Source organism: Aquarana catesbeiana, linkage group LG06, assembly GCF_042186555.1.
Source record: "Aquarana catesbeiana isolate 2022-GZ linkage group LG06, ASM4218655v1, whole genome shotgun sequence".
In the NCBI taxonomy this organism is placed as follows: domain Eukaryota; kingdom Metazoa; phylum Chordata; class Amphibia; order Anura; family Ranidae; genus Aquarana; species Aquarana catesbeiana.
The window spans coordinates 283,275,883-283,298,939 of NC_133329.1; the positions used below are offsets into that span (position 1 = coordinate 283,275,883).

The 23,057-nt window shown below is 41.8% G+C and overlaps 1 protein-coding gene across 3 annotated transcripts in view; it reads left to right on the forward strand.

Moving 5' to 3' along the window:
• PIKFYVE (phosphoinositide kinase, FYVE-type zinc finger containing) overlaps positions 1 to 23,057 on the forward strand; it is a 455,233-nt gene that overhangs the window by 331,040 nt on the left and 101,136 nt on the right. For 2 of the 3 annotated variants that reach the window (XM_073633422.1, XM_073633424.1), the window contains 3 exons: positions 2,289 to 2,383; positions 8,935 to 9,099; positions 16,959 to 17,018. In XM_073633422.1, coding sequence (XP_073489523.1) covers positions 2,289 to 2,383; positions 8,935 to 9,099; positions 16,959 to 17,018 — 320 coding nt within the window. The remainder of the gene's footprint in view (positions 1 to 2,288; positions 2,384 to 8,934; positions 9,100 to 16,958; positions 17,019 to 23,057) is intronic. The other variant, XM_073633423.1, reaches the window with a different exon arrangement.

A 23,057-nucleotide genomic window follows, 5' to 3' on the forward strand; every position in this document is an offset into this window, starting at 1 on the left:
AATTGACAGGCGGGCTACTTGAGTCCGCCAGCAGTTATTCCTGGGGGAATGGTCCCTTCACCCCGACATCTTTCGGGCTGATTGCCAAAAATGGGGGACTCCGGACGTAGCTCTTCTGGTGTCCAGATTCAACATGAAGTTAGTCAACTTTGTGTTCAGGACAAGGGATCCACTCGCATGTGGAACAGATGCGTTGGTGACACTGTGGGATCAGTTCTCACTGATATTTGCATTCCCCCCTATTCAGTTGCTGCCACGACTTCTTTGCAGGATCAAGCTGAAAAGAAAGCCGGTAATTCTGGTAGCCCCAGCATGGCCCTGAAGGTCCTGGTATGCAAAAATCATAAAGATGGCGGTGGAGGATCCATGGTCCCTTCCATTACGGCCAGACCTACTCTCACAGGGACCGATATTCCATCCTACCTTACGAGCGCTAAATTTAACGGCTTGGCTATTGAGACCCACATTCTGAAAAAAAGTGGCCTTTCCGGGTCCGTTATCTCTACCTTGATTAATGCAAGGAAGCCAGCTTCCAGAACTGTATATTATAGAGTTTGGAAGGCTTATGTTTCCTGGTGTGAATCCAAGGGTTGGCACCCTTGGATTCACACCATACCCGGAAGTATATCATAGGCAGAATTCTTACCTTTCTACAATTAGGGGTAGAGTTGAAATTGGCCTTGAGTACGATTAAGGGCCAAGTCTCAGCTTGATCGATCTAATTTCAAAGACCGCTTGTGTCACATTCTTTGGTCCGGGGTTTTATGCAAGGGGTGATGCGGCTTAATCCGCCACTTAGATCACCTTTGAACCCTTGGGACTTGAACTTGGTTTTGTCAGTGTTACAAAAACAGTCATTTGAACCGATACAACATATTCCCTTACATACTCCCTTCTGACAAGGAAGTTAGTGTTCTTGGTTGCTATATCCTCAGCAAGGCGGGTTTCGGAATTGGCTGCTCTTTCTTGTAAAGAGCCATACTTGATTATTCACGAGGACAGAGTGGTGTTGTGCCCTCGTCCAGGTTTTCTACCAAAAGTGGTCTCAGGTTTTCACCTGAATCAAGATATATTGTCCTGCCATTGTTTTTTCCAAAACCACGTTCCAGGGAATTTAAGTCACTACATTGTCTTGCTGTAGTAAAAGCGGTCAAAGTCTATTTAAAGACTGCTCAGATCTGGAAGACTGTCTTATTTGTACTGCCAGAGGGTCCTAAGAAAGGACAGGCAGCGTTGAAATCCACTGTCCCTAAGTGGATTTTACAAGTTATAATTCAGACTTCTGATTTAAGGGGTAAGATTCCACCTTTTCAAGTCAAAGCGCACTCTACCAGGGGTAGTGCTTCTTGGGCAGTGCGTCACCAGGCCTCCATGGCTCAGCTCTGTAAGGCCGCAACTTGGTCTTTAGTACATACATTCACCAAGTTTTATCAGGTGGATGTAAGAAGGCATGAGGATATCACCTTTGGGTGCAGTGTGCTGCAGGCAGCAGTAGAGGGTCCTCAAGTCTGGGGTTGCCCTACGGGTTGTCTCTCCCTCCCCTCAAATAACATTGCTATGGGATGTCCCACATAGTGATTACTATGGTGCTCTGTGACCCGTGATGTACGATAAACCCCTTTCTGGGGTTTAAGTATATTGCTTTTCTACAAAAACTGAGGTACTCCTGGTAGGAGGAGGGGTTATATAGGGAGTGAACTTCCTGTATTGGGTATACCAGTGTCCATCACCTGAAGGTGCCTATATACCCACATAGTGATTACTATGGTGTTCTGTGTCCTATGATGTACTCCAAGAAAAGGATTTTACAGGTAAGCTGTAATAAAAATCCTTTTTTTTTTTTTTCCAAATTTCAAGGCAAATTGTGAGAACCTCATGCGCACTGGTTGTTTTTCACGTGGCTGTTAGAGGTGTGCATGTTAGCCTCTGTGTTCATACACGCATAGGCATTTAGAGGCAGAAAAAAACCCACGACCAACGCGTCCAGGAGCAGCTGCACTTTGGCAGAAAAAATGCTTGACACTTCTAAATGTGCGGTAACGTTAGAGTTTCAGCGTGAATTAATTTCCGTGGCCAGAATAAATTATTCTGAATTGACCCCCAAGTGCTTGGTGCATTTAAACGTGTTACAAGCGTCAAGCATGTTTTTTTTTGCCAAATGCTGCTGCCAGGAGGAAAGGCATCTAGGAGAGCTGGCAAAATATCCATTGTGCATGAGGCCTAAAACATGCAATTGTTAATAAACAACCATGTACTGTTTTCTAAAATTCTTGGTTTTTAATTTTCAGTATGATTGAAAGCAGACCGAAAACCAGCAGCCCTGCCAAAGCAGCAGAGCCGAACCTGACACAGTCAACCCGCACAGCTGATGCAGAAAGTGCCAGTAGGTTAAACTTTATTTCATATGTATAGCATACCAGATGGTAAAAGCTGGAACCACGCGTGTATTTATATACAGAAAGTATTTGCTGTAAACATGGCTAACAGATTGGTATATTAATTTTCTCATTCTTAACCACTAGGATTGCTTTCTAAAATTATTTATTCTCTAAAAAAAAAAAATGGTCATATCAGAAAGTTCACTTGCCATTTTCTGTGGCTCGTTTTGTTTTCTATCAAAGCACAAAAAAGGCAGTTCCCTATAGAACATAAAATGTATAGACCATACCTCTTCATTGGCTGATTGAATATAATGCAAGTTTACAGAGCTTTCTTTTTGAGGCATGGTGTCCTACAAATGACAGAAAAATCGCATACAGCGGACAAAGATAGTCGTGTCTTCTGACCACTCCTTTCTTCATGTTGCTGGTTCGCGTGCATGTAAACCACTAGTTTTGCTCCTATTGCTGCCCCTTCCTCTCCCAATCTGAATTCTACTGTACAGCTACCAGAGACTGACACCACATCAAATTAAGGTACTTAGATCAGTTGCACTTAAATGCATAAAATGAATAATGATTTTGAATTAATATAGTACCAAGTTATTTTTATATATATATATATATATATATATATATATATATATATATATATATATATATATATATATATATATATATATATATATATATATATATATATATTTATTTATTTTTTAATCTGTACAAAGTTCAGATTAAATAAACAAAAAATATTTTTTATCGTTCATTGAGTTCCACAGGGAGTCTTTAACCTTTGGGTTATATTGCATCCTGTAGGAGGGCCAGCCCAGTCATCCATGCTCTGTTTCCCACCATACAGCACCTCCCCATGCTGCTTCAATTTGCAAAGACCCACATGGAACTTCAGTCTGTTCCTGCGGTCTTCCTACAGTGACCCTGGTCACCTTCGGACCCTCATTTGTTACCAGCTGTCTGGGTTTAGGAAGTGCCTGAGGCCTTGCCTCCTATCTTTGCATAGTGATAGTGCCTGTCTCTGCAGCCTGTAATCATCCTCTGCTCTTAGAGTCTCGTCTATCTTTGGAGCCCCCCTTGGCTCCATTGCCATGATCATTTTGGGACTGGAATCACCCAGGTATTTGCTGTTCCTGCGCCCTTTTGCAGACTTTAGATCTAATTTTGTCTGTGGCCTTGGCGCCTTTTGGCTCATCGGCCACGGAGACTCTCTGATTCTGAGTCATTCCAGACTTTGATGAACTTACCCCTGGGAAGTTGCTCAGAGGTTATGGCTGTAGCATTCAATTTCAATTGTGATAGTTTGCTGCAAGCCTGCCATCTCAGTTTTCGCATGTCTCTTATCATAGCATATGTGTAGGACTTTGGCTATAGTGCTGGACTGGGGAACCTTTATGTAAAAAGTGTTTGATCCACATGACATTCGATGAACAGCATCTCTTCAAGCCAGTGCTTGACAACATCATCGTGGATCCTTCTAGTGGCAAGAAGAACCATCTTTCTGTAAATTCTTTCCCTTTTAATCGTTAAAGTCCCTTTTTATCATATATCATAGGAGTTGATAGTCATTACTACTTAGGTTATAAATATAATTGTGATATTCTACAACATAATACTAAATATTCATGAATGTAAAAAAAAAAACAAAAATCAGTGACCATCTATGGATCAATAAAAGATATTCCACTAAACACGTGGCACAGAGTATGTATAAAGTGACAAAATCTGTGAATATCACACATGTGACCACCTGTGCAAATGCAGAATATATATAAAACTAACAAAATAGGTCCAAGTGCTGACAATAAAAAAAGCCCAATTTCCTTATGCAGACTGTATTCAAGAGGTGCTCTTCATGAGGATCCTTAACCTCCCCTCTTAGGTGTTTTCTTACCTTAATTATCTGACCCCCATCATAAAGGTCACATTATGTTTGTCTTTACATCAATAGCCAGGTAACAAAGCTCCTCATCAATCTCCCTCTGTAGGAATTTATCCCTTCCTCCCCATAATGGGTTCACAGTGTGCAGTCCCAGGCTTAGAGGTTATAAACCTCTTTGTGGAAGTTGTACCTGTAGGTAAGCCTAGAATAAGGCTTACCTATAGACACTGTAAATATTGCCTAAACAAGCGCCGTTTTATGAAATAGATACCGTGTTTTGCGCCAATGAGGTCATCTGCGTATACGCTGTGAAGAAACGGCCCTTCGTGCCGTTTCTTCACGAGGGAGTGCCTTGACTGACGGCTCCGGCCATGCAGAGCCAGAATGCATGGCCCCGAAAGGAAGAGGGGCGAACATGGATGCGGCCTGCAGCAGGGACGACGCGGGCTTCGCAGGTAAGTGTCACATAATGTGCTAGTATGCGATGCATACTAGCATATTATGTTTTACGTTACACAGGCGAAGGAAGTAAAACCCATTGGGGTTTTCTTCCTCTTTAAATCAGCAGGTAGAAAACCAAACTCACACTCCTCAATCAGGTTGTTTCTCCTTTGAAGAAATAACGGTTTGTTTTTATATGTATTTTGGATTCGGATTCTCTTTTTGCTTTGTGCATGATTTTTATTCTATTCATTGCTACATGGGTTATGTTGCCACCTTCAGGTGAAAGTCTCTGCCTAGGCATAACCCCTCTTAGTACAACTAAGCCTCAGTTTTGCGTTGGTGTTGAAAGTTGATGGATGGTTTTTCGAGTCTCTCTGAAGATCTTTTTATGGGACTTTGTTCCTGAGCCTGTTAAATACATCCCAATCTGGGCAGGGGTGGGCCTTATCGGAGTTGGTGGCTATGGCCAGCAGGCCTTGAACGACTATACCTGGACCCCGAATACAAAAGTGGGGATAGCCTGCCTACCATTCAGCGCTGGATCCTGCAGGTAGTGATCTCCAATTTAAAGCCTACCTAGTGATTTCACTGGCAGGGTGCTCTACAGGTCTAGGGCAGTGATCCTAGAGAAGAAGTCAATTTCCTGAAGGTCCTGCAGTGCCTGCACCATGGACTGGGGAGTACTTTTTTGTTTGTAGAGTCATGATAACCCCTTACAGTGTTCCCTTTGTGTGTGGTGTTTTGGGCACAGGATGGCATCAGGACGTGTTTCTCTCTCCTTATGGGGTAATATACAGTCTGTGGAATTTAGTAAAAGGGGTGGGACAGTCAGCCATTTTGTGTCCTGTTCATTTTCATAGGGTTTTCTTGGCCACACTGCTCAGCAGCCTTTGCTTTATATCCTAGCCATCCTGTCTTTCATGACCACTGAGCAAGTTGACTTCTGTCCATCAGGGCACAGCAAGTACAGGGGCACATATATTTTTGATAGGAGCGGTTTCTTGAGGGCCCCTTCACACCAAAACAGTGACGGAAAACACAATCCATACACGTTTCCCATGCCATATTCAAAACTCACTGCAGTTGCAATCTTCAGCAGGCGTCAATGATAAGTTAATGACAACCCAAACGCAAGTCACAAATGCACTGCGTTTGCCTACACTGGATCGCATGGTACAGAAGTACCATTCAATCCGTTTTTTTTTTTTTTTTTTTTTTTTAAGGTAGTTCATGCGCTACTTTTGCTACAGTCCGGTGTCATTCAGCCCATTCAAAATGAATAGGCTCAAATTGCACATCACTGAAGGATCGCACAAGTAAATCACACAGGAATAGGGAGTGCTTTCCTGTGCATTGCCTAGAGTGAACTAGCCTGTAGTGGTTTGGCATAAGCCGACACATCTCAGCTGAGTAGCTGCTTACTTACTGCTGGATTACAGGTATATCATCCCTCAGCAAGCCATGGCTTCTCGCAGGCAAGGAGGGGAGGAGGACAATAGGGGCTCTCAAATTCTTTCGTCAAGGTAGAAATGTCCCCTTGCAAAATTTGCCCTGCAATGGCTCCCCAATTTGAGCCTATTCATTTTAAATGGGCTGAATCACACTGGACTGTAGCAAAAGTAGCGCATGCACTACTTTAAAAAACACAGAGTAACCAGTTGCATGGTATTTCTTCTTCTGTACCGTGCGATCCAGTGTAGGCAAACACACTGCATTTGTGACCTGTTATTGGGTTGTCAGTAACTTAACATTGACGCCTGCTGAAGATTGCAACTGCAGTGAGTTTCAAATATGGCATGGGAAACGTGCATCGATTGTGTTTTCCTTCACTATGTTTTGGTGTGAAGGGGCCCCCAAGAAACAGCTCCTATCAAAAATATATGTGCCCTGATGGACAGAAGTCAACTTGCTCAGTGGTCATGGAAGGCATGATGGCTAGTATATAAAGCAAAGGCTGTTGAGTAGTGTGGCAAAGAAAACCCTATGAAAATGAACAGGACACAAAATGGCTGACTGTCCCACCCCTTTTACTCACTTCCACAGACTGTATATTACCCCATAAGGAGAGAAACACATGTCCTGATGCCATCCTGTGCCCCAAAACACCACACACAAAGGGAACACTGTAAGGGCTTATCACGATTCTACAAAGTACTCACCAGTCCATGCTGAATCCCTGCCCTTATTTGGTATCTCCACAGTTTCAGGGGCACAATCCTCCTCCCTCCACCGTATCTATTTCTGCACTGAGCCAAGCTCTCAGAAGCTGTCACTAGCCTGAGATGCAGGCCTGGGCTCTACCCCTTTTGCAGAAGGACGACGTGTCCGAGGAAGTTTAGCTAGAGGAGGAGAAGGAACAAGTGGAAACCATTTAGGATCAGGGACCCTCTGTAGATAAGTACTCTCAGCAAGGAATCTTAGGGTCCCTGGGTTCTCTCAGGCGCAGAAGGCTACTGTGAGTTTCCTGGTGGATGTGTCGCACTAACCTTAAGTTACCGCTACTTGAATCTTCTTTCCCTAAAGTCCAGGGTTTTGGGTTCTGGCAGCTGCCAAAAAATTCCCAAGTCCTTTTTAGAGTGCACCTTCACTTGCAGAAAGTGATGTATGTTGATTGGGTTCATCGAGAGAACCCATCAAAATGTTTTGGTACCACTACCCCATAAAGTAAAAAATTGCAAACATTTAAAAAAAATGGGGGTTTTCTGGCTGTTGACTTGTTAATTATTATTTGAATAAGACCCTGACAGTCCAGTTGAATGATTTCCCGGTCTTTAAAGATGCCATAGATTAGACGATAGAAGCCCTCTTTAGGGTTTCATCCTCCCCTAAGGAAACAGCATGGCAACCTTCAGTGGCTGATGTAGCAGTTTGCCAAGGTCTGGGTGAAGCAGGTGCTCTGTTCCAGAGAATCTGATACTGAAGATATTCCCAGAGTCTTGAGCTTCTCAGTAGATGCCTAGAGGGATTCCAAAAGGCAGCTTTCATTATTGGGCATTTTCTCTGTTAACTTGAGAAGGATCCTATGGTCAACAGATGTTGTCTACAAATAGCACATTGAGGGGCTGCCTTTTGAGGGAAGATGCTTATTCAGACCATTGTTGCACGCCTACATCCAGAAGGTGACACTGGAGAAGAGTACGCTTATACCATAAAAAAAAAGCAGAGGTTACAGGTAATAACACCTTTAAAGACCAACAGAGTTCCTTTTTGTAAGCAGATACAAGGTCCAAATTAAAGCCCACATCTCAGCCTATCCTAGATCTCAAGGGTCTCAACATGTTCCTGAAAATGTATAAGTTCAGGATGGTGTATTTCTGGTTGGCGATTGGTTCACATCATCAGGGAGACCTGAAAGATGTCTACCTACTTTACACATCCTGATTTTCTGGCCCTGAGGAAACAAGGAAATTACTTGAACAAGGGCACTGTTCTGTGTTCCCTCTGTCCAGCTCACCAAAAGGAAGTTTCCCACCATTGTCTGGATGTGGTTTGAGCTGCGAGAGTGTCTCAGCCACTTTCTGTAAGAATGGACTGCTCTTGGACATTCTAAAGGTTAAAGGCTTCCGCTGTCCCTTAGATGAGATGAATATACTTTTATACTCACCATTTTCTAGTGTGTAGCCCTCCTGTAGTAAGCAGTATAACCCAAAGGATACAGACTTCCTGTATTCTTCAGTGGACTCCAGTGGTGACTACAAAATCCATTTTTTTGCAGTTTTGTTCCTTGTCAGACATGTAGAAAGTATACAAGTCATTGGCAAAGCCAGGCAACAAACCTTTGGAGAATGAGTGCAATGGTGGTAGCTCACATATTTTATTCAGTACACGTTTATTTAAATCAGTATGTTTTCATTGTTTTAGTGCTTTTCATGTACTGGTGTTAAAATCTTTGGGTGTCTTGAAAAGGCTTTTAAATAGAATCTAGCCTGTTTCTAGTTTCCACTGCAAATAAGCATTACCAGTCTGGTGAGAGACAAGTAAATCGGATCCAACCCCATGCTGATAGGTGCTGTATTCCCTTTGCTTTTAGCTGAGCCAAGTTTCACCTTCTGTTTGTCCTAGTGACTATTTTTTCTCTGGTAAAGAATTTGGTGAGGGAGCCCATTTTTACTGAACTCATATTAAAAATGTTCCTTCTGGTAATGTATTGAGCAAACCAGTTTTGCATTTTTAAATAGGCTTTTAATAAAAGCACTGATTTTGTCTTGGTTTCAGGTAAAAAGCCCTCAGGGGTCTTGTCATTCTTTCGTGGCACAGGTGGGAAAAGCCCAGACCTATCTGCGCAGAGAAAAGAAACATTGCGAGGTGCTGACAGTGCCTACTACCAAGTAGGACAGATGGGCAGGGAAGGTGCAGAAAGTCAAGGAGTTGAACCTCAAGGTGTGTTATCCATACACTGTCATGCTCTCTACCTTTCATAGAGCTTTTAAGGTTTTAGGACTTAAGGATATTGTTAAAGCTGTTAACAGTTTCCTTATAGAACATTTCTTTGATATTTGTTAAAGGGACCAATAAAAGGGACCAATAAAGTGTTACTAAAGGCTTTTTTTTTAAATAATAAACACATTCATGTTATATTCACCTGCTCTGTCCAGTAGTGTTGTACAGTGTGCCCGAACTTTCTCTTCTGGGGTCCCAGCCGGTGAGCTTTGCTCGCTCCCAAGCTGTGTGTGTGTGTCTATGTAGCTGCGCTCTATAGATGCACACACCACTTGGCTTGGCCCCGCCCCCTGCTTCCTTCTGACAGCATATGATTGGCAGGAGCCAATGGCTCCTGCTGCTGCCCGAGTTCCCATGTAAAAAGAGTAAGAGAGGCGAAAAGAGATACAGCTGTGCACAGTATTGGATCGATTGAGGACTTGGGGTAAGCAGGTGAGATGGGGAGGACAAAGCTGTAAAACATTTTTTACCTTAATGCAGGGAATGCATTAAGGTAGTAAAACGTTTTGGCTTTAGAACCACTGTAATGCTGATATTCTAAAGCCACATTCTTGTCAATACAATAACTGTAACCTTTCATCTACGAATTTTAAATATTTGTCATGCTAGTAGATTCTAATTTTTGGTTCTCATCTGGGTTCTGTCATTTATAATTTGCTTTGCAGCATGTTCACCTGTCATTGGTGCCAGCTGATTTCTTTTTAGCCTGCTCACCAATATCAAGTAATTTTGCTAGCATCATCAGGTTTAGCCTCATCTCTGAACAGCAGGACTGTTGTGGCATTGCAGCACCACTCACATGTAGCTTATTAGCTGATTTTGAGACAGATATTAATGCTACGTGGTCTGACAGACTAGCAGTCCTTTATATCCCTTAGAGATAATGCACACTACAGTATTACTCTCCATCTCCTAGAGTCCTTCATGACAGAGCAGATCTTTACAGACTTGTATGCGGAGCTAAACCATGGTTTCTCAACCAGGGGTGCGTAAACCTCAAAGTTCTTCTGCTTATTGTAATCAATTCAACACTTGTAAGGGGTTTAGCAAGTAAATTTTCTCAGCACCAATCTTCATTTTTGATATGACGTATAATATTTGTATGTAATTCCTTCTTTTTAATAGTCGGGAAGAGTTTGAACTTAAGACACGTTTTTATTGCTCTTTTCCCAATTGGGAGATTCACCAATTTGAGTTGTCCTGTTGACCATTATTAATGGTACTGTAAGTGAAGGAAGTTCTAAGAATTTTAGGAGGTAAAGAAATAGAGAGAAAATCTTCCAGTGTGGGGTACTTGTTTGTGTGACAGCTATCCCAGAGGTTAGTTCCTCAACCCCTTCCCATCTAGCTTCAGCATTGCTTTAATAGAGTCTTTGTCCAGCTGATGGGAAGGACTGGCCAGTCCTGTGACCAGTGTGATTGGTGGTCACAATGGTCACATGATTGGGAGCCAGTTCCGCCGCCTCCTGATCATTAGTGTAGACCAAGAGCTGTCTTTGACAACTTGGTCACTGTGCTGGGAATCATGCAGTGAACCCACTCTTGGCACAGGAAGCTCTGCCACACAGCTGCATATGTGGTGCACGTGGACATTAAAGCCCACCTCTGTTGCTGTGCATTATGAATGCATATTGTGGGTGGCTTTGTGGTCAAGGAGATTTCTTCTTTTCCTGTTGTGCCTCCCAGATGAAAAATCTCTCTGATGGCACACAGATGGGGTTTAAACCAGTCTGTACGCTCTCCTAAACTAAACAAACAAAAAAACAACAAACTTTAGATAAATATAAATCTTGAACCACTTGAGTACTAGCCATTATATACCCCTTGATTACCAGGACATTTTTAAGTTTTCAGTGCTGTAATAGTTTAACAGACAAATACTTGGTCAACAAAAAAAACTGTACCCCAATGAATTGCATTTTATATATTATTTTTTTTTAAGCAGATGGTGCTTTCTTTTAGTGGTATTTTCATAACCTTTTTTTAGCATATAAAGGGAAAAAGACCAAAATTCTGGGTTTGCTCATCTTTACCTTTCATTTCTTTACCTTTGAAAAAAATCTTAAGTCATTGGTGGTCAGTGGCACTTCCCACCCTTCCCCACCCCTTTAAAGTAAATTATTCCATAATTGGTGGTCACTGGCACTTGACAATGACGCATCACAGCTACTCACAGGCGCCCAAGTATGTTTTCTGAACTGCAGTTTAAAAACCGCACTCCGGAAATATACATCCTCCTCCCCACCGTATTTTTTTACAATACGCCCAGAAGGGTGTCGCAGTGATGTTTGATGCAAATGTATCCATAAAAGAATTGTGAATTAAATATTCTCCAAATCAAAGTTTCCACGGCTATCCCTCCATTGCCTTGCAATAATAAAAAGAAGTCTAATATATTAGACGGTTTAAAAAAAGTGTTCCTTTTACTTAAAGCAGTAGTAAACTCTACCAATTTTTTTTTTTATTGTTCAATATTTTTTTTATTGAATTTAAAGATCTGGATACAATTTGCCATTCAAGCAGTAGTGCCATACAAAAGTACAACAATAAGCAGCATACAATAGGGGTTCATAAACTAACATTACACTAAAATGCCACGTGAGGTAGAGCTGAACCTCAAACTACAAACACACACCCCATGTGTTGATAATGCCGACATGCGGAGATAATCTTTTTTTTATAAGCGCTCCAAAACAATCTATCAGATTTACACAGTTCAGGAGAACATTCTGTAGGGTAGAAAAGCAAAGGAATAGAGGGTAAACCGGGGACTCAATGGTAGCCACAGCGAGCCAGTTGTTGGCCAGGGGAGCTGCTTGTATGTGCACAGGACATGATCAAGGTTCTAGTAAGGACTGAGTCCTGCGGCAAATAGTTGTCCACCTACATTTGCCAAATTTTCAGGTGTTTAGGAATCCTGTCTAGCAGCGTCACCTCTACTTTGCTGTGGATCATGAATTGCGCTATCCTATGCTTCACCACCAAGGAGACAGATTGGGGGTTTTCATAGCAGTAGTTTAAACTGTGAAACCACGGTGTCAGGTAGTAACTTCGCAGGTAGATGGCATGCAAAACACAGCCCAGAAAGCTAGCACAATAGGACAGGACCACCAAATGTGCAAATAGGTTCCGATGTCTGTGCAACCTTGAAAGCAATTTGGGGGATAGATTGGGAGAATTCTAGCAATCCTCGCAGGGACTAGGTACCATCTGATGAGCACCTTGTAATTTACCTCTAGGGGGAATATATTCACTGTGGAGGACTTTCTGGATCGCCATATTTCAGCCCAATTTGCAGGGTCTAGAAGGATGTTGAGGTCTAAGGGCCCAGCAGTCTGCATACACAGGCAGTGCAGGAGTAGAAGGTTAAGATAGGTATGCATACAGTTTAGAAATTTAAACCAGGGGCTCGAGGATCGGAATAGCAAATTTTGTTCAAACAAGGTTCCCAATTGTAGGTCTGTTTGGCCGTTAATATAGGCTGAGTACAAATGTATGTTTTGGAGGTAATGAAATATCTCAGAATTTGGAAGATCGTGACGTTCCTTCAAGGAGGCAAATGACTGAAGGAAGGGGGCTGTATCCAGGTGACACAAGCGCATGATGCCAAATGTGGTTCAGTGATGAAAAAGGCAGGTGCTACGTGAGCTGGATAGAAGAAAGGGTGTCTAAAAAAGGACAGGAATGGTTTGTGTGGGGACCTTCAGTCTATCCCAGAGCATCAAATAATTAAGTGCATTGTGATTAGTGGTTTCTGCTCTGAGAAATGGCCACATCTGGTTGTCGATTGCCATGGGGTTGAAGTTTGCAACCTCTAAGCTTAGCCAAAGAGGCACTTCGTTTGTTGTGTGATACTGGACAATTTGTGTGAGCTGGGCTACCTAAGAGTATTTTCTGAAATTTCCCTGCATTTTCCAACACATTAAACTATTTTATATTGATGTGGCTTGGTGGAGCCACATACGTAGCTGATTAACTGACATCGCAAAATGCGATTAAGGCAGGACCTCAACTGGGAGAACTCTTACCCAAACTCCTTTATTTGTTTAGTGTCCTCTTAACGGCTGCCATATGGCCCATCCAATATTTATGTAGGGAGGACCAACGAGACCTAAGTGAAGTCAGATGCCTTAGCATTGCAGGATAATTGGTCTGAAACCATGTAGTGGGATGGGAGGTCAGGGTGATGCCCAAATAGGTGAGACTATGCATATCCCATTTAAAGGAGAAGCGGATTCTAACTGGTTCAAGGTGTGAGCGATAAGGGTTGTATTTAGAGCCTGGGATTTCTGTTGGTTCACCGCCAGCCCAGAAATAGCCATGAATTGGTATAAGATGCAGAAAAGACTGGGCGTCAAGGTGAGGGATACTGTAAGAAATCACAATATGTCGGCAAATAAGTAAAGCTTATGCTGGTAACCTGTCACATCGATACCATGTATCTCCAGGTTGAGAGCGGATTAAAATTGCGAGGGGCTCTATGGCATGCACAAAAAGGAGAGGGGATAGAGGACAATCCCGGCCTCGTTCGTTGTGCTTTAGAAAATCTAGCTGACTTATAGCCTGTATATTTTATATAGGTCTGAGACTTTGAGTAAAGGGGAAATATTCATCTCCATCTAAAGCCCTTTAAAATATAGTGCAAATATAACACGAAAGCGTGCCAAATGATTTACGCAGCTCAAGAGACAAAAAATATGTGGGTATACGGTGACGGGGTGCTATATGTACCTTTCTCTGAGTAAAGCTGCAAAAGGCAGAAATGCTCCTTCTAACTTTTCTCTTGGACCCCAGCCTGGTTTTACATGCACTAGATACTAGCACCTATCAGTGCGCAGCTTTGATATCATAGCTATTACTGCTGTAAAAGTCTCAGGACAAAAGGACTGCTGATCAAGTAAAGAATTTAAGGAATTACTGTAGCTAAAAGAGGTGTTAAAAGTCTTCAAACTTTTTACAGTATGAAGCTGTCAGGCCATCTGGGCCTGGGTGTTTATGTGGCTTCAGAGTTTTTATGGCACCTAAAACTTCCTCTTCAGAGAGAAGTCTAGCGAATCAAGGGGGCTTACTAAATGGTAATCCACTTCCACTACAAGTGCACTGCTCCAGTGTGAAAGCACTCGGGCTTTCACACTGGGGTGGCGTTTTTCAGGCTCTTTACAGGTGCTATTTTTAGCCCTTTAGTGACTGAAAAATGCCTCAGTAGTAGCCTTAATGTAAGAGTGTCTTACTGCTATTATATATCTTAATAAAAGTGGATATTACACAATGAAACGCCTTGTTGTATGAGGTCACCATGTGTTTGGAAGTGTCTGGTCGAGCATGAGTAACACAAGAAAATTCATAATAAAGGTACTGACAACAGAGGAGTATCAGTAATTGTGTATTTAAAGGTCTTCCAGGTTCCTGTGGGTGTGGAATTTTATTGCAGGGCAGTGGAGATATAGATTTGGATAATTTATTCATGATTCTTTTATGATTTGCATAAATTGACTTGAACTTGCTACATGTTTTGTTTAAAGCCGTTGTAAAGTCTAAATGTTTTCAATTTAATTCTCTGCCCAACTACCTGTCCTACCCTCTTCTCTACCTAAAAACTTACCTGGCTCCATGTCACCACTCCCCTCACTTCCTGCTTTCACAGGTGAAACTGAGGGTAGTGGATCTATAGGCTCCTGCTGCTGTCAGCCAAACTCCTGTGAGAATGGAGCAGGGTCATGGCTTACCAGTGCGGTGTGTCTATAGAGGCGCACACAGCCTGGCTCAGGAACATGCATGCATGGCTGCTTCCTTACAAAACAACCAATGAAATAGTTAACTGGACTACACCTCTAGTAATAAGATCCAAGGGGCCAAGTAATGCCTGCTTCCTGGATATAATTTAACCGTTGCTCCACTTATCCATAATGGGATAAGGTGTGTGTTCCTCTAGATTACTGGCAACATATGTCAAAGGTTGGACTGAAGGTCTGCAAGAATTCATCAGCAAGGAACAGCAGGTGTTACAAAAAATACAAATGGCTTTATTGAACTTATCGACTTAATACAAAAATATATACCTCCACCATATAATCAAGACATAGGTAACTACCACAGACATTCATCCATCCACATACATGCTATGTGCAAGAAGTATATAGCAGAGACTAGCTGTGGAAGTACTAAAAATCACACCCAGTTAAAATGGTAGCTCAAAATAAGGATCGTTGTGATAGTCCACTGGTCAAAGAGAATTCAGAAATCGATTCCTTTACATATGTGGATAGGACCTGCAGTGTGGGACATGTCCAGCACTGCAAGGTGGCTGTTCAGCGGTATCCGAGATGAGTCTAGAGCACAAGCGGCCAGCAGTGACGTCATGTCACCTCTGTAAGTAGGAGTGGTTCATAACTGTGATGTTTGTAACTTGGAGACTGCCTGTATTTATTGTGACAATGGAGCACCTATTACGCACCGTTCAAGCTAGTCCAGATTCTCACAGCCTCCAGACACGGGATTAATTTTCTTCATCTTCCTCTCTGTAGTCACAATACCAGCTCTAAATATAGAACTAAACAAATTTAGTTCTCTAGCAGATTATAAGATCAACTACAACAAATCTGCAAAAATCTTCCAGACCTAACCTTAAATGAGATTCAGTGCCCCATCTCATATGAAGTACGGCAGTCGTGGTCAACCTTCAGAAACTTTTTTACTTGAATTTTACACCCCCCGCTACAAGCAATTCAATGGCACCCCAGTATGTGGCATAATAATGTGTTCATGTGGTTCAGCTTAAACAATATAATTATATCAATGTTGAAATTCAATCCCTAGTTCTCAGCTTCATTTGGGCAGGAAATAGCCAGGATAAAAAAAATCAATCTTTTAAAATGCCCAAGAATATGGGGATATAGGGTTTCCTGATCCAGTCCATTACCTTCCAGTCATTCAGGACATGAAGTGGTTATTTTGGTGGAGGCCTCACTAATCAGTAGGGTGGCTTGGTGGCAAACTGTTTCAGGTAAAGCAAGGATTTGTCAGTATGGCTTCTGCTGCTTGTATCTCTGGATCTAATTGTTTTGATATGTAGTTTTCAAAGAAAGTAGTGTCTGCTTGCAGTGCGCTTACTTTAACATCTCTGTATTAGAATGTTTTTACCGGTATGTATGTCAGGCCTGTGCACCCCTCTAAAGGCTTGTATGTACATTAAAATTATATTTTAAATTGAATTACAATGCATCTGTTTTGCGGTGGTTTATTAAGACATCATGCACACAGGGTGTTTTGCTTTTCTTCTGTGAGCGCCAGAACTCCTGGCAGGAGAAAAGCTGGCTAAAAAACATGCCTAAAGCTGGGCACGTCAAGTGTTTGAATATTAGTTGATTCCATTGGCCAGGATATTTATTCGGGCCATTGGAATACATTAACACTCAAACCTGCCTAGCATTTAGATATGGAGCTTCAAGAGTTTTTTTTTTTTTTGTGCTCTCCTGATGTTTTGTGTTTTTGTTTTGTTTTTTGTTTTTTTAGCCTGTAAATGTTTCTCTTCTCATATGCCTGTAAATGCTCCTCTTCTCATATGCCTGTAAATGCTCCTCTTCTCATATACCTGTAAATGCCTAAGTGTAAATGGACATATAAGCTAATATATAGAGGTGCTTTTACAGACTGGGAAACAAAACACCAAACGCCTGTAAATGTGGCTTTTTTTTTTTTTTTTTTAAGCTCAGTATGTGAGGCCTAATAAGTTTTTAGTTTGTCTTCTAATTGTCCTGTGTAGTTTCTACTGGGTATAACCTGATCCTTTGCATTTGTAGATGAATCTGATGGTGGAGATAAACAGAAGAAACAGTCTGGAAACCCTCATGTTGAGCTGCGTAAGTATGAACTCAGATTAATTCCTGAGATGAGTAGTGACCTTACATTGTACAATCATAATTGGGTAATGAGGTAAAACAATTGCAGATTAAAGCTTAAATTGGAAGAAAAGTCTTCTATTTTAATGATTGCGGCTTTTGTTGCTGTCTGTGCCTCTGTTAAGGGGTTTCACGCTCTTTTGTGTTGTTTTCCGTTAGCATTGAAAGTAAAAGTAAGTCTTCCCCAAAGCCCTCTTTCCAATGAAGGCATACCCTCACTCCTAAGAATGGGGAGGCATCTATTAGTTTGGCTCTCTGGGTCACAAGCGTCCCAGGCCTATGGGTTCAATCAGTGGTTTCAAAGGAGTACATAATGAAGCTCTACCCTCCCAACGCTCTTCTCTCAAATGAAATAAAAATTGCCCTAGGATAGTCAGATTTGCAGAGTGCCCTGAAGCATCTCTTGTCTCAGGGAGTAGTTGTGCCAGTACCTGGTTCAAAGGATTCTGTTCAAACCTGTTTATGGTACCAAAGTCCAAAAGGGGTATTCATCCTCTTCTAGACTTAAAATCCATCAGCAAATACCTGCAAATTCACAAATTTTTGCATGGAATCGGCAAGGTTGGTAACTGCCTCTATAAGACCAAGGAATTACATGGCATCTGTAGACATCTAAGATGCCTATCTACATGTTCCTATTTATCCACTCCATCCGTGTTTTCTGCTTTTCACAGTGGCAGCCAATCATTTCTGGTTTGTCACACTGCCCTTTGGCCCATCCTCTGCTCCCATGGTACTCAAAAAGTGCTTATTTCTATGATCTTGTATGCGGATATTTTTGAGTACAGCGCTCCACTTTGAAGTTTTGATTACACATAATTTGATAATTTTTTTAACAAACATCTAAATGTTTGTAGCCAAGACCAAGGATCCTCTAGCACTAGCTTCAGATGCCTTGATAATGGTCTCAATTCAGGCTAATGTATGCTTTCCTCAAATTAGAATTCTGACTCATCTGCTCAAAAAGAGGAAGAGTGTGAAAACTTGTTTTTACTGCAACAAAGTATCCCAGAAGAAACTGATATGCAGATATACTCAGACATCTAGCTGATAATCCTTGACCTCTTCATACCAGGCAATCTATCTCAAGGCCCACTATCCCATCCTTCTTCACAATCTCAGTCTTTTGCTGTTGAAGCCGAGGTCTTAAAACAGAGGAGTATCTTTTATTCCTACCTTGCTAAAACTAAAAGCCTCTTTGTGTAAACCTCACTATTGGGATTTTAAAGGTAAATTGGACAAATTTGATTTTTCTTTAAAAAAAAAAATCTTTAATCATTTAAAAGATATTGGATAGGATATTGTAAATATTAAAAACTGTAAACCATCTTTACAGAATTCCAGAATATTTCTTCACAATATACATGGTAATATTCATGGCATGGAGACATCAGAATATATTAAAGTGGTATTGCCCAACTACTTGCTGTTCTGCCATCAATTGTGTACTATAGATGGTTTCCAGTAGGTGTGGGTGACCAACGCATTTAAAAAATATAGACATAAGTAATTTCTTCTTCAGCGATTAATACCACTTCTGAAATATAGAGTAATTGAATTTTAACATAAATGCTGCTTAAATTTGTTCTTCATGCTATACAAGAACTGCCGGATTATATCCAAAATGTGTGGCACCAAAGAGATTTTGGGCTAGAAAAAGAGAGAGAAAAGATGCAAACAAATAAAGAAAATAATTATATTGGATAATCAAAACACATCCATGTTTTAGTCTATAGAATCAAGTCAGACAATGAATGTCACCTGATATTACCCGAAAGTTTGCTAAATTGTTGAAAATATCTACGCTGCTCTTTAATCTCGGGCCGTCTCCCGATCATCAAGGTAGGTGGCTCCAACTGAATTTTTCATCCACATCTGTGGGTGGGGAAGGAATAATGGCGCAGACTGCAATCCCCGGTGTCCTCCTATATCATGCATGCGTGCTGTAATAACGTCATGCGTATCCACATCATCTCCAGTCTCCGCGATGACAACATCCAGAGACCGGTATAGCGGCCATATTGGGGACAAAAAGCAGACGACACAGAATGTCTCCCAGTGTCTGGGGATGGAGAATTTCTCCATTCACCCCAGTACATGTTGGAGAGAAGAAAGCAGGCCTCAAACAAAATTGTAGGGGTCTTTCGGTGCCGGGTATATGCACGAGGGCACACAAATCCAGGAGGTCCCTGAACAATGGAGGACAATTGCACCAGTACATCAAGACATTGATATTGACAATATTGTATATAAACATATATGATAGAAACAACAATATAATATGTATTCTTAACCCAGAGGTGTGTCATCTATTTCTTCTATATCTGGATATCCTTTGCCTTATGTGAATACAGGCATTTCAATCTCAGAGATTACTCTGTGCCTCACAGTATGGCCTTCCTATAATCGGGTCTCTTCCAGAACTTGCAAAAAAATACAGGGTGCACACCTCCAATGACCATTTCACTGTGACTAAAAATAATGTAGCTGCCCCTTTTGCTTTTAAACAAAAAAAAATACTGTATTTATAGCAGTATAACACGCACCTTAACGTTAAGAGGGAAATTTCAGGAAACAAAACTTTACATGGACCCCCTGCATAACACACAAGCCCCTGTACAACACACAGCCCCCTTTCATTATAAAGACACCCCCCCCCTGCACTCCCAGGGCTGGGACAGGGACAGCACTGCAAGCATACTCTAAAGTTGAGAAAACTTCAGACTGTCGGCCCCTTCTCATACACCGCTGCTCCTGTGTCACTCATTGTAAATCAAAGCTTCTAAATACCTCCATTAACGCCGCTCTATCTCGTGGACCTGGTCATGTGACTGCTCTCCCCTCTTTCATTGACGGTCATGTGACCGCTCTCCTCCTCCAATCAAAAGCTACACACGAGAAGGCAACGGAGGAGGAGAGCAGTCACAATGAACAGCGTTAAGGGATTCAGAGGCTTAGATTTACATTGAGTTACACAGGAGAAGCGGTATATCACAAAGGGCTGGCACTGCAGTAATGTTTTCTGAACTTTAGAATTTACTGGCAGCGCTGTTCCATGGCCAAAGTGGTGGGGCAGCCGGCCTGACACCCTCCCAATAGGTGGCACCCGGAGTGGACCGCCTGATCCCCACCCCCTGTTGGTAAAAGAAAAACAGATATCGGCGTATAACACGCAGGCACGATTTACCCTCTATTTTCAGGGTAAAAGGGTGCGTGTTATGCGCTGATAAATATGGTAATTGGTAAAGTACAGGCGCTTTACATTCTAAGCAAAATCTTGTGACAGCCGAAGCTCTCTTCACAAGATACATTTGCTTACAACAAAAATATATCTCACAGTGAAAATTTATATTAATATATGTGAAACAATAAAATGTACGCAGGTACTCGAAAAATTAGAATATCGTGCAAAAGTTCATTTATTACACTAATGCAACTTAAAAGGTGAAACTAATATATGAGATAGATTCATGCAAAGCAAGATAGTTCAAGCCGTGATTTGTCATAATTGTAATGATTATGGCTTACAGCTCATAAAATCCCCAAATTGCCAAATCCACAATCTCAGAAAATTAGAATATCACATGCAGTCAATAAAACAACGATTGTACATAGAACCATATCGGACCTCTGAAAAGTATAAGCATGCATATGTACTCAGTACTTGGTTTGAGCCCCTTTTGCAGCAATTACTGCCTCAGTGCGGCGTGGCATGGAAGCTATCAGCCTGTGGCACTGCTGAGGTGTTGTGAAAGACCAGGATGCTTCAATAGCTGCCTTCAGCTCTAATGCATTGTTCGGTCTCATGTCTCTCATCTTTCTTTTGGCAATGCCCCATAGATTCTCTATGGGGTTCAGGTCAGGCCAGTTTACTGGCCACTCAAGCACAGTAATCCCACGGTCATTGAACCAGGTTTTGGTGCCAAGTCCTGCTGGAAAATGAAGTCAGCATCCCCATAAAGCTCGTCTGTGGAAGGAAGCATTAAGTGCTCCAAAATCATCTCCTGGTAGACGGCTGCGTTGACCCTGGACTTAATGAAGCACAGTGGACCAACACCAGTAGATGACATGGCTCCCCAAATCAACACAGACTGTGGAAACTTCACATTGGACTTCAAGCATCTTACAGTGTATGCCTCTCCATTCTTCGTCCATACTCTGGGTCCTTGGTTTCCAAATGAGATGCAAAATTTGCACTCATCAGCAAAGAGGACTTTGGACCACTGAGCAACAGACCAGGTCTGTTTTTCTTTAGCCCAGGTAAGACGCTTCTGACGTTTGTTGTTCAGGAGTGGCTTGACAAAGAGAATACGACATTTGAAGCTCATGTCCAGGATCCATCTGTGTGTGGTGGCTTCAGCCTCAGTCCACTCCTTGTGAAAGTCCCCAACACTTTTGAATGGCCTTTTCCTGACAATCCTCTCAAGGCTGCGGTCATCCCTGCTGCTTGTGCACCTTTTTCTTCCACACTTTTCCCTTCCACATAACTTTCTATTAATGTGCTTTGATACAGCACTTGGGAACATCCAACTTCTTTTGCAATTACCTTTTGAGGCTTTCCCTCCTTATGGAGGGTGTCAATGATGGTTTTCTGCACAACTGTCAGGTCAGCAGTCTTTCCCATGATTGTGATTCCTACTGAACCAGACAGAGATTTAAAGGCTCAGGAACCCTTTGCAGGTGTTATGGCTTAATTGGCTGATTAGAGTGGGACACTTTTAGCCTAGAATATTGCACCTTTTCACAATATTCTAATTTTCCAGGATTGTGGGTTTGGGGTTTTCATGAGCTGTAAGCCATAATCATCACAATTATGACAAATCACGGCTTGAACTATCTTACTTTGCATGTAATGTAATAATCTATCTCATTTATTAGTTTCACCTTTTATGTTGCATTAGTGAAATAAATGAAATTTTGCACAATATTCAAATTTTTCGAGTATCACCTGTAGTCCAGTGCAAAATGGCTTAAAGTTCAGTATTGATTATCCTAACACGGAATGTAAGTGCAATTGTGTCTTCTTGTCCTCGTCAACCCTTGGCATACATCCTCCACCATGTGATACAAAAATGCACACTCCCCAAAAAACAATGACCTCTTTAAAAGGTCAGCAAGCGCGTATTCTGGTAAGCCACCCAGTATCAGGTCTCATACATCCGCCATAGGTTGTTCTGTTGATTCAATTAATCTCTGCTATATCCTCATCGATTGCCACAAAGAAATGCTAAAGGATAAAAACGTGTGTATATATTGTGTAGTATTTATTGCAACCTAGGCTCCATCAAAAGATAAAAACACACTAAATTAAAAGTGCCTCAGATAGTATGTATGTACAGCATAGATAATGTGGAACTGCTATGCTGCTCTGATTTCTAAGAGCCAGCATGCATTTCAACAGCCAGGAGCCTGCACCGGATGTGCTGTCATGGGACCGGAAGTGATGGCAAGGCCCGCTTTAACGCATTTCACCAATCAGGCGCCCTAATTGTGAGATATATTTTGGATGTATGCAAATTTACTTTGTTGTGAAGTGAGCTTGGGTTTCACAAGATTTCACTGAGCATGTGAAGCACCTGCACGTTACCAATTTTTTCCTTCTCAGGCCTTGGCCTTAAAGTGGTTGTAAACTCTTACAAATACCCAGTGAAGTGACTGCCCTCAGGATTAAAAAAAATCCTCCCTCATAAGTGGTACCTGTCTATCTGCAGCAGTCTCTTCTCTACAGCCTTTTGAAGTCCAGAACCTATAAAGCTTGTCTGAGCGTTCAGAAAAAAAGGGGGCAGAGTGCTGAAACTACACTCTGCAGAGTTTAGTGAGGAGAGCTCTGAGAACTGATTGTAGGGAAGAAATGCACCCTTCTCCACAAAGCTCACAGTAACAATACTGAGACTGTCAATCAGCTGGAGGTCCCTCCCCTGTCGCAAGATTTCTCTTGGTGTCAGGAAAACTTTTCAGAAGTGTTTCATGCTGATGGCAGAGGAATGAAGCAGCAAACAA